This window comes from Camelus ferus, chromosome 12 (assembly GCF_009834535.1).
Source record: "Camelus ferus isolate YT-003-E chromosome 12, BCGSAC_Cfer_1.0, whole genome shotgun sequence".
Lineage (NCBI taxonomy): Eukaryota > Metazoa > Chordata > Mammalia > Artiodactyla > Camelidae > Camelus > Camelus ferus.
Window position 1 is genome coordinate 12,249,734 of NC_045707.1, and position 11,697 is coordinate 12,261,430.

General features: G+C 53.6%; 1 protein-coding gene across 9 annotated transcripts in view; it reads right to left on the reverse strand.

Moving 5' to 3' along the window:
• Positions 1 to 11,595, reverse strand: part of TTLL8 (tubulin tyrosine ligase like 8) — a 77,303-nt gene extending 65,708 nt beyond the window's left edge. For 5 of the 9 annotated variants that reach the window (XM_032492542.1, XM_032492544.1, XM_032492543.1 and 2 more), the window contains exons 1-4: positions 10,530 to 11,595; positions 10,121 to 10,234; positions 3,990 to 4,081; positions 557 to 740 (exon numbers count right to left, since the gene is read on the reverse strand). In XM_032492542.1, coding sequence (XP_032348433.1) covers positions 557 to 740; positions 3,990 to 4,081; positions 10,121 to 10,234; positions 10,530 to 11,196 — 1,057 coding nt within the window. In that variant the 5' untranslated portion in view covers positions 11,197 to 11,595. Of the gene's footprint in view, positions 1 to 556; positions 741 to 3,989; positions 4,082 to 10,120; positions 10,235 to 10,529 lie in introns of those variants that run through there. The other 4 variants (XM_032492539.1, XM_032492541.1, XM_032492545.1 and 1 more) reach the window with 4 other exon arrangements.
• Positions 11,596 to 11,697: the final 102 nt, after the last annotated feature.

The window sequence follows — 11,697 nt, forward strand, 5'->3', positions numbered from 1 at the left end:
ACCTCTCGGCAACCTTGTCCCCAGGAGAGGCCACCCCTCTGCTGAGCAGGTGCCCCTGTGGGTCCCAAAGGGAGCAGAGCTGAGTCAGGCTCGGGCCACGGTACCATCCAAGTGTCCACCGCATGGCACCCCCACCACCCCAGGAGCCGTGCCAGGATCGAGGACCCAGACGTCAGCAGGGGACTGAGCAGGGCCTGGGTTGTTTGGGAGGGGGCCCAGTATACACCCTGGAGCCAAGAGAGTGCAGACTCTGTGCGGAGCAGGAGGGGTGGGGGTCAGGGAGGGCCAGGTGACCAGGCACTGTGAGAGGCTAAGCAGTGACCAGGGTGGGGCTGGGGCCGGAGGGGGGCAGTCAAGGCCAGGGACTAAAGGACGAAGGAAGCCTTCCAGACACAGGCAGAGGCCCAGGCGTGGACAGCGGGGACACAGAGAAGTGACCAGTGCCAGGGTTTAAGGGGCTTGCCCAGGGTGGACGCCTCGGGTAGGGGAGGCCCAGAGGCAACCTCTGCCTGAGGGTGAGGCCCACGTCCAGGAACCATGGGCTGCTCGGTCTCACCCCATTCTGGTCTGAGGATAGTCACACAGATGTCCGAGGCGCTACCTGCCACCCCTTCCCCATCGCCTTCGACCTTTGCCACGGGCTTGGGCAGAAAGTAGAACTTCTTCTCCACCCAGCCCTTCCTCCGCAGGGCGGCTCGGATCACCGGGTAGTGTCCGTAGATGGAGAAAATCTTCTTCTCCTCAAATTGCAAGAGTATATTTTAAATTAAAGAGCTGAAAACAAGTTCATCCCTTCTCTGTAGGAGGAGCCCCCAGCCAGGATGCGACAGGCCGCGCCAGCAGAAGACACCGCGTCCTGCCCAGGGTGGAGACACGGGGCCGGCAGCCCCCAGCAGGCCGCCTCCCTCGCGGTTGTCCACTGCCCCAGGCGGCCTCACACCCACACTCACACAGAGCCCAGGAGGCACAACACAGTCAGGCTTTCTTTTCTCTACAAAAGTGACTGTCCCTCATGCTTGGGGTGGAGGTATCCAAGGTTTGAGGAGGGGGAGCCATTCAAATGCCCAGTAAGGCTGGAAGGGCAGTGCCCAGGGCCCAGGGCCAGGGGACGCTGCAGATGCTGCCCATCCCCATGAGGATGAGCTCAGCTGCATGGGGACCAGGCAGGAAGATGGCGGCTGGTGGCCCCTCCCTTCCTGGCTGAGGGGCAGGAGAGTAATGGTCATGCTGGGGACATAGCTGGGACAAGTTCACTGGGGTCACAGAGGGTGGTGGCTGCAGGGCGGGGTCAAGAAACAGGTGCATGGTCAGCAGTGGGCAGAGGGCCTCATGAGTTTGTGAGAGCAGGAGAGGCAGTCAGGGCAGGAGCAGGGAGTGGTTCGAACTCACTGGGGTCCCTACATAGACTCAATTAATAAACAAGACAGATTATCCTGGGTGGGCCTGACCTAATCAGGTATGCCCCTTAAAAGAGGGCCCAGGCTTCTCTCAAGTTAGAGGCTGACAAGAGCAGACACTGTCTCTCTCCATTGGTGCCACGAACTCACAGCCACAAGGGAATGAATTCTGCCAACAGGCGGAGGGAGTTTGGAAGCAGATCCGACCCTGTTAAGCCTTCAGATGAGACCCCAACCACCTGATGCTTCATTTCAGCCTTGAGAGATACCGCGCAGAGGGCCCAGCCTGAGTGCTGACCCACAGCAGCTGTGAGATAACACTTGGGTGTGTTTGGACAGCTCAGCTCGTAACGACTTGTTACACAGCATCAGTAGCTAACACAGGTCCCAGTGGAGGACCAGGAGCACACACCAAGATGGGCTTGTAGCTTGAAGTGGTGGGTTCAGGTTCTAGCACCCACATGAAAGATCTGTGAGCTTCCTTCTACCCAGAACATTGGTCCAAAGCCCATCCTGCCCCCACGGGGCCATGCACCCTGAGAGGGGCCGCTGTGAGGAGAGGCGGGGTGGGGGACCGTGACGGCTGGAAGGATGTCAGCCGTCTGCAGCTCCAGCAAGACCCCGAGCCACTCTCAGCCCTCTGTCCCTTTGACTGGAGTCAAACTGAGCAGCTTTAGAAAACTTGAGTAATGAGCCAGCAGAGTGCAACACCTAAGGAGCTACAAAGGGACAAGGAAGGGCACAAGACCTCTGACAGAGAGGGAAAGGGGGCTTAGAAAAGGAACCGGCCCACCAGCAGGCGTGAAAGGAGAGGAAACTGGGCAGACAGGACAAACCGGATGAACGAAATAGGATGGGGCTATTCCACAGTCTAATTATAGATAAACAGCCAAAGTGCTCCAGGGACAAGGCACAGAGCACCAGAATATATCTTTTTTTATCTGAATCTGTGTTGTTTACAGGAGAAACTCAAAAGCACAAGCCTACAGATAGGCAGAAAATGGAAGGGTCTAAATATGAGACAGAATAGACTTGGGACAAATAAACATCACTGAAGTAAAGAAAGTCACCCCGAAATTTAAAGAAAACGTTCAACCCACCAGAAAGATACACTTGTGTGCACCCATTAAGAGGGATATATTATATAAAGCAAAAATTGGCAGAAACACAAAGTAAACAAATCCACAACCACAACAGGATATTTAACATGCTTCTCTCAGTAAATTCTAGAACACAGAGACAAGAAATTCAATAAGGCTAGAAAACTTGAACAACTCAAATAACAAAGTCCACCCTGATGGCTGTGACTTCCACACTCGACACCAACTTCCACATAAACTAACAGGATTCCAGGCACGAGGCAGGTCTGAACACACTTGTTAATGGAATAACATTGTACCGATTACATTCTCAACCACAAGGCAATCACACTAAAAACCAATAACAAAATAACTAGAAAAAATCACCAGCATAGAAATTAAGAACTATTCTTTTAAGTAACCTACGATCAATAAAAAGTGACAGCATGAATCATAAAGTACTCTGAACTGAATCTCATCAAAAATACTACAAAATGAAATTTTGTGAAACGCAGCTAAAGCAGCACTGAGAGGGATGTTTGCAGGTTGGACAATGTTTGTATTTTTGAAGGTCTCCGGAGAAAACCTGAAAGTTAAGTTCAGTGTATGTGAAATCGCAGAAAGGACAGTGAGAGGCAGCCTGCAAAGCACAGCCGTGGTTGCCAGGATCCCGGAACAAGCTGGGCAGGAGGCAGCTTCCGCGGGTGGACGTGCTCGGTCGCGGATGCGGGCGGGGGTTGACGCGGGCTGATCGGCACCACCTGTGCGGTGCTTCTCTCTCCGGGCATCCAGCCCATCACGGCCGGGCTGTGCGCTGACGACCTGTGCACTTGCGTGTGTGCACCGTGCTTCCAAAGAGAGCTGAGGGATGAGCGCGCGCCCACGTGAAGCTGAGTGTGGGACTCGGGGCTCCCCAACGTGATAAGGACAGAGAAGCACGTCCTCAGAGCAGTTGCCTTGGAGCACCTGCCCCACCTGAAGAATGCTTGTGCTGCCCTCATCGCCCCAAGACACCTCCATTCTGTTAAAAGTTAAGGTGTCCCCCTGGGGAGGACGGGGCAGTGGGTGGGCGTGCCAGCTGTCCCCACGAGCTTCGAGCCCTACAAGGGTCCTGTCCCGGCACTAAGCCCTCTCACACACGGGAGCTGCCGGCCCTGTCCCCCTGGGGGGCCTGGGGGCGGGGGGCGGGGCTTCTGTGGATCACCAGGAGTCTGTCCCTGACCCAGAAACCTCGTCCGGGAGGAGCCCACAGCTGCAGTCACACAATGGGGGCACACTGACCGCGTGGCTGCGGGAGAGATTTTCACCGGGTGTGTCTGCATTTCTTGAGTTTTGGAAGTATTTCTATTTCAGAAGTGCAGCCGAAATGTAGTGCCTCAGCTGTGAGTCTCCACGTGGGACCAGGACTGGGGCAGGAAACAAGGCTGGCTTGAGTGTGTCAGAGGCAAGGGACTCATGCTTCCAAATAAACATACAAAGCACCCTGCACACCCCAGCCCCAAACAGCACTTACCTTGACCGCCTTGTCCGTCAATTGTCTTGCTATTTTGTATTTGTCTAACTTGGGGGAAGAAAGCAAGTCTTGGGGAATTCCTCGTTTTAACTCTGCAAGAGAGAAATGGACATCGGGGCAAAGGGCAGAGCGAAGTGACACCTGACGCGGAGACACCAGCCTAACCCCAGCGTCCAGTCCGCCCACTGCCCACCCCGCCCGTACCCAACTCCGTCCTCACCTCAGGGGCCACGCAGGGCCCCCACAACCCTGCCTCCATGCCCCCTTGCCCCCTACTCGGCTCGAGCCCCCAGACCCTCCCCCTGCACCTCTTCGGGCCCCTCTCCAGGCTGCACCCTGCTCCCCGGGCCTCGCCAGCTCTGTGCCTTTTGCCTGCGCTCCCCGGTTGCTCTGGCCTTGTGGCCTGTCTCTGCTCTCTGGGATCCCCACCCTCTGTCAGCCACTCAGTCGCCCCTCAGCCTCAGCCTGGCCCTGCCCTCCCCGCCACCAGCCCCTCTCTGCTCCCCTGTCCCAGCCTGGCCACCAGACTCCCAGCAGCACACAAAGTGCCATAGCGTCCGTGTTAAAAATTAAAATCAAAACCCTCCACCCTACACTCAGCACCCTGCACACTCCCCTCTTCCCACTCTCTGCTCCGCTCCCTCCACAGCCCCATCTGCTGGCTCCACCACAGACATGGCTCAGCCTAGAGCCACAGGAGCACAGGCCATCCCATGGTCATGCGCCTGGTCCCAGCCTGCCCCTTCTCCCTTGGCCCCGCCACTCCTCACTGCCCTAACCATGGACACACCAGGCCTGGATTCAGACCTCTGCGTGACACCTCCATGCCCACCCCTGGGCCATCTCATCCCAGACAGTGGCTTAAATTCCTCTGGGGTGGACATGTCCCACCCAAACCGTCCACCTTCTCGATGTCTTCTGGAACCTCAGGAGCACCCCTGGCGGGACAGGCAGGCAGCGACACCCCATCCACCCACCCACCTGCTCCTCCTGCAGCCCCCACCATGCCATGGGCCCGAGAGCCCCCCATCCACGTGGCCAGTCGATGTGGCCAAGAGAGCACTCGGAGGTGTGGACGCGCTGTCGGTGGGGAGAGGCCACCCAGGCAGTGCAGCGGAGACGCAGACGCACAGCGCGCTCACACGGAGGGCGAGGGCCCGAGCCCCCCCCCCCCGGGGGACCGGGCAGCCGTGAGGCACAGCCTCCGGCTAGGCAGCAAGGCCGGGGTTACACAAAAGCACCGACTGTCAAAGCTAAAATGGGCAAATCAGACTTTATCAGAACTGAAATGTTCTGCTCTACTAAGACAATGAAAAGCCAAACTCTAGAGTGGGGAAAAAATGTACAGTAACTGACAAAGCCCACACCGGGGCGTGTCCTGGGGGGCTCCCGCCTCGGGAATCTCAGGACAAGGTCGGGTGCAAACTGGAACGGGGGTGGGAGGGCAGGGCTGGCAAAACGGGCTGGACGGAGCGAGACTGTCCACACCCCGCCTCCCGGGCTCACACGAGCACCTGCCCAGCGGCCCCGAGCCCGCTAGCGCCAGCACCTGGGGGCATTTATTAAGTGTTGATTATTTATTAATTATTATTACTATTTATTAGACGTTGATCACAGAGAAGGTCTCGACCACTTTCAGAGGGACGGCAGACATGCAGCTCAGGTCCCCTGGTCAGAGCCGTGAAGTGAGGGAGTTTCACCCGGGAACACAGCAACACACATCTGGATGCGCCTAAAAAACGCCTCTGAGCAATGCGTCAGCGAAGCGATGGGAGAGCGGGGCGTGTGCCCTAACTGAGCGGTGGGCAGGGTACCAAGTACCAAGCCTCTCTGTTCAGCTCTTTTGTAAAGAGATTTTTAGCTGTAGGTGCAAATATTAGAGAATAATAAAGCTAAGGACAGTGAGGAAGAACACAGCAGATTCAAAACCGAAGAAATTACCAGAACATGAATGAAGAGGAGACATTTAGTAAAATACCTTTAATTCAATAAAGAAGCTCAACCAGACCAAGCATCTGAGACGAATAAAATTAATAAATAATGAACAGGGAAAAGGCATAAGAAGGTAGTAACAGGAGAGGAAAACTCCTTAGGGGGTCAAATACTAAGAGGACGCTATGAACTTTACAGCAATAAATTAGAACTTTAGACAAAATGGACAAATCCGGGAGACACGCAGATTACTACAAGGAGGAATACAAGTCATCGATAATTTGCTACTAACACAGAAACTAAATCTGAATCTTACAACCTTCTTGTTAGGAAAACTCCAGGGCTGATGGCCTCAGGGGTGAGTGCCGCCCACCAGATCCTGCACCGGGCGTTCTCAGCGGGGATGGTCTGACTGCTGCCAGCGAGCTGCAGACGGTGAACTCTCCAGCCAGCGCGACTCACACACACAGATGATAAAGCCATGCACGAGAGAGCCCACGGCTGGACTAGAAAACCAAGCACTGTGAAGTCCACCACGTCAAGAGGATAAAGAAAAAGGATAAATAGCTGCAGAAACTCACTATTAAACATTAATCTCCACTCTTGCTGAGAACCTCCCACAAACTAGAAAACACATACACAGCCCAGCAGTGACCCTCCTGAGCACCCAGCCTTTCTTCTAAACCCCATCCTGGCCCCCAGCCCCGGGGGAAGTCGGGGCCAGAGCGCTCAGGAGACCTGGGATTCTGCGCCCAGGTCATCTCAGGTGTCTTGGGGGAAGGGGAAGCAAACAGGTGCAGAAACGGCTTCGTGGGGCCCAGAGGGCTGAGGGGAGACCCTGGAGCAGCACAGAACATGAGCGTCCCTGACTGTACACGGTCCAGACGTCCAGCAAGGGTCTCAAAGTGAGAAAGCCACACAAAGAGCCTGGCATGCCAACACCTTCTCTAGAAACCCACAGCTAAGGGGCAGAAAGAAGCACCCAAGCTGACCTTCCAGGAGGCCCTGAACTTCAGGGAGGCCCAGCAGGCCTGCGGGGGAAGGCAGTGCTTGTCACCAGTGCAGCTGCTCAGCTGCTCAGCGTGGGAAGCAGCCCCTTCTGGCAGGGGCCCCCCTGGGCAGCTGAAGCCCTGGAGGAGGTGGTGCGGCAGGAGCCGAGGACACCAGGTCAGAGCTCCCAGTGGGGTCGTTATGACCACTTCGAAGTTCCCCTCCCCCTTCCCTGCCCAATGCCCGGGCCTGTGATCGTCACCACCTCCCAGGCACTGATCCAGAAGCCCTGTCCCAACCACCTCTGCACCCTGATTCCAATTCAGAGGGATTCTCCAGGGAGCCCCACTCACAGCCCAGGGCTCAGACAGCCACAAGATGCCAAAGTGCCACCCTTCAGAGTAGCCACAGGAAAGGCAGTTCCACAACAGAGCGGTCTGGCCAGCGCTGGTCCGGTGCCCGGCAGCACTGACGATGGGAAAGCCAGCACTGTGGGCAAAGTTAGGTGCACGGAATCACTGCTGGAGGCGTCTTAGCCAAATGCTTGACTGGAATCCCATGAAGCCTCTGGGTCTCACCTCCAGACCACCAGGTACACACAGGGGACAGACGGACAGGCTAAATGCCACCACGAGGACAGTCAGGCAAACCCCGAAGCAGAGCCATCCACAGAAAAGGGGCTGTCCCATGGATAAGCCTACATCTTGCAAACGTAAGGCAAGAGGATTGGTTATTCCAGATAAAAGATAGATAAGAAACAAGACAGCCAAATGCAACATGTGGTCCTTGACTGGACTCTGATTTGAACAGACCAACTATAAAATTAGTTGGGGAGTTACTGGAGATATATGAATATACCTTGGGATTTTATTAAGGAATTATTATTAATTTCATTGAGTGTGAAAAAAGGTTTGGTTCCATAAAAATGTCATTTTTGGAGCTATGTAGTAAATATTTAGGCACATACCAATATTTAGTTAGAAAATATGAATAAAGTTTTAATAAAACCATTATTAAAGACAGAAGAGAGACATTTCATAATATTTAAAAGATCGATTGGTCAGGAAGATATGAAAATTTCAAAAGTATCTGTACTTAATAATATAGCTTCAATATATATAAAACCACAAGTTGACAGAGCTAAAAAAAGACATAGAAAATCCACAATCATACTGAAATATTTTAACACACTTCTCTCAGTATATGAAAGCGTGAAAAAAGAATCAGTGGAATACAGCAGATTTGAACAACATGATTAACCAACCAGCCCTAAAGGACCTGCAGAGACATTAAGTTCCACAGCCGGGAACATGCTTTCTTTACAGACACATTTTCCAACACTAATCACCTGCTGGGCTAGAGAGTCTCAACTAATGTCAAAGGATTGAAATAATATGGATTAAATTCTTTGACAACTATTGACTCAAACTAGAAATGAATAACAAAAAGGTAACTAGAAATTTTCCTAAGTGTAAAAAATTAAGCAGCACCCTTTTCAAATAAGATATGGATCAAAGGAGAAATCAAATGGAAATGATGTGAATTGAACGATAATGAAAATATGGTACATAAAGCATTATAATGCGGCTAATCTCATGATCAGAGGGAAATACACAGATTTTAAATGCACATATTAGAAAACAAACTGAAAATTAATTATCTAAGCTACCACCCCAAGAGGTTACAAAGAGAACAACAGTTAAACAAAAAGACAGTAGAAGACAGGAAATAAAGATAGGGGCCGAATTCAATTAAATAAGAAAAAAAAAATGTACTATAGAGAAAATGAACAAAACCAAAAGTTGGATCTTTGAAACAATTTTTTAAAATTTTTAAGGGTACTCAAATTTTAATAAGGTCCTGTATAGAAACAATTTTTTTTCATTGATAAACCTCTTAACAGATTGAACAAAGAAAAAGAGAAAACCTGGGTTACCAATGTCAAGAATGAAAGTGAGGCATCACTGGCGACTGCACAGATATTAAAATAAGACACTGTGAACATCCACATACCAGTAACTTGGCAGTTCACAATAAATGGACATTTTTCTCGAAAGACACAGCTTATCAAGACTGACATGAAAGAAACAGAAAATCTGGATGGTCCTATTTCTGTTAAGGAAATCAACTCCATAATTAAATGTTTCCCACAATGAAGCCAGGCCTGGATGGCATTACAGGTCAATCTATCCAAATATTTCAGGAAATACCTTACACAAACCCTTTCACTGAAGAGGAAAGTAGAAAACCCTACTTGTCTTTTTTTTTCCTTTATTTTTCTTTTTCAAGTCTTTTTGTGAGGCCATACCTTTAACACCAAAACCTGACAAGGACATTACAAGTAAGGAACAGTACAGGCCAATCTTGCTCATAAAAATAGATATAAAAATCTTAAACAAAACATTTGTAAATCAAATCCAGTGACACATAAAACAGGTCAACATGACTATGTGGTATTCATTCCAGGAATACAAAGTTTGCTTAATATTTGAGAAAGCCACTGCATGACCCTTTAACAGACTAAAGGAAAAACTGTGGGAGAAAACATGTGATAAAATGTAATAACTCTTCATTTTAAAACTCTCAGTAAGCCAGGAACAAAATGGAACTTCCTTTAAAACTTACAGCAACATCATACTTCATGGTGAAACACCGAGCACTTTCCCTCTTCGTCTGGAAACAAAAAGAGGTGTCCACTATACCATATGTATTCAACACTACACACAAAACGCCAGCCTGTGCAGTGATGCGAGAAAAGGAAATGGGGTCCAAGGATCAAAAAGGTCTGCAGACCATGTTGGTGTATGCAACCAATCCAATGATTCGAAGCAGTAAGTGTATTTAGCAGGGTCACCAAACACCACGCCAGGAAACTGAACTCCACTCTCCCCAGATTGATCTAGACAATCAGTGGACTCACAATCAAAATCAAGGACGGGTGGGGTGGGGTGGAGGAGTGTTAAATTAACAATTTGACTCTAAAAATGCAAAATCCGAGAAAACTTGGATACATCTTAAAGAACAAAGTCAGAGACTTACACCACAAAATATTAAGCCTTATTGCAAGGCTACTGGAATTAAACCAGGACGGTTCGGAGTAAGGACGGGCAGGCAGAGCAACAGAACAGACAGATGCCACCTCCCTGAAGGCCTGAGCTCGCCGGCCACCCCCGGGACGCCCAGGGCGGCTGGCGCAGAACAATACTGACTGTGTTCTCTCTGCTCTCCTTCTGACGCCGCCGCCGACGGGAGCCTCTTCCTTTCTCCTGGTTCCATTCCGGCTTCCAGCACCTCGCCCTTGCTCCCTTCCACCGCCTGGGCCCCTGCGAGGCGGGGTGTCAGTGCTGGATCGAAGCGGGGAGCGGGTCGCTGGGGGTAGGCCGGGGCGGGGGGGGGGGGTGCGTGCGCAGGTCTGCGGTCCGAGGGCGGGGGGGGGGGGGGGCGTGCGCAGGTCCGGGCTCGGAGGGCTGGAGGGCTGGGCAGGTGGAAGGGGAACCCTGGCGTTCGGAAGGAAGGGTAGGTCTGGGGCTCCGCGCTGGTCTAGAATCCCGGGGGCGCGCGCGGGGCGGAGGACGGAGGGCCGGCCCAGGGTTCGGAGCGGAGGTGGCCCGTGCTCACCCCGGCCAGGCCGCGTGCCCCTGCCCCTCGTAGCGCTGCCCCGCGTCCTGCAGTTGCCCGGGGCGACGGGCCGGAGCCGCGCGGCCCATTGTGCAGCCCAGGGGCGCGGGCGGCGGGACCCCGGGGCCGCGGCGCGGCGGCTGGCACGGGGAGTGGGGCTCCGGGGGCGCGCGGGCGTCTGGGGACGGCTCCGGGAGCGGCTCCGAGGGCGGATCCGGGGATGGTGTCGCGCGGGGGGTGTGGAGGGCGCGGGGTCCCACGGGCCGTGGTCGGGGACTCTCGTGCGGGGCCCCGGGCAGGGGCCGCAGTCCGAGGCGCCGCGGTGGCCAGCGCGGGGTCTGAGGAGCAGGGCGCGGGACATGGTGTCCGCGGCGAGGAGGACCCGCGAGTGGCCGGCGCCCCGCTGGGGGTCACGCGGTCCCGCCCCGCGCCGGCTGTTGGGGTCACACAGACCAGTCCTGGCAGTCAGAGCCCCCCAAGTCATAAAGACCCAAGTCACACCCAGGCCCCCGCCCCCGCAGGACCAGCCCGGAGGTCCAGGGCACGCTCTGCCCTGCGACCCTCGGGCCCGCCTTCTCGCCCCCACCCCAAGCCTCCCTCTGCACCTAACAGACGACGTCCCCCAACAAGACGCCCACCGAAGCTGGGGGGCAGAGATGACGCACATGGTCCCCGGGTCATGAGCAGGGCAGGGGCCTGAGCTCTGGTGTCCTCAGGGTCACTCGTGGGGCCTGCACTGCCACCCCCAGGGATTCCAACCACTGTTCAGTGTTCCAGACCACCCAGCTGTCCCACCTCACTGGTCCAGCATCTTTGTGGAGGGAGGGTGAGTAGGGAAGAATCACCTCCCCCACCAGTGCCTTCCTCGTGGTAACGTTCCAAAACTTAGATGTCATCTCTACTTGGTTTAAAAATCTTTATTTTGCATTTAACATCCCAAGATAACCAAAAGGGAGATTCTGCACCCACTTTGAAGCAGCAGGGAGGACTCAGTGAGGGATGGTGGCTGTTCCCCTAGGTAGGCACCGTTGACTCCGGCCCCTTTCCAGTCTCCATCCGACCCCACGCACGGACTGGCTCAGGGCAACTAAGTCATAAATAAATTAAAAGGTGGCCGTCACCCCAACCCCTTTCCTGTGCTCTACCTCTCAGTTTCTTCCGAACCTGC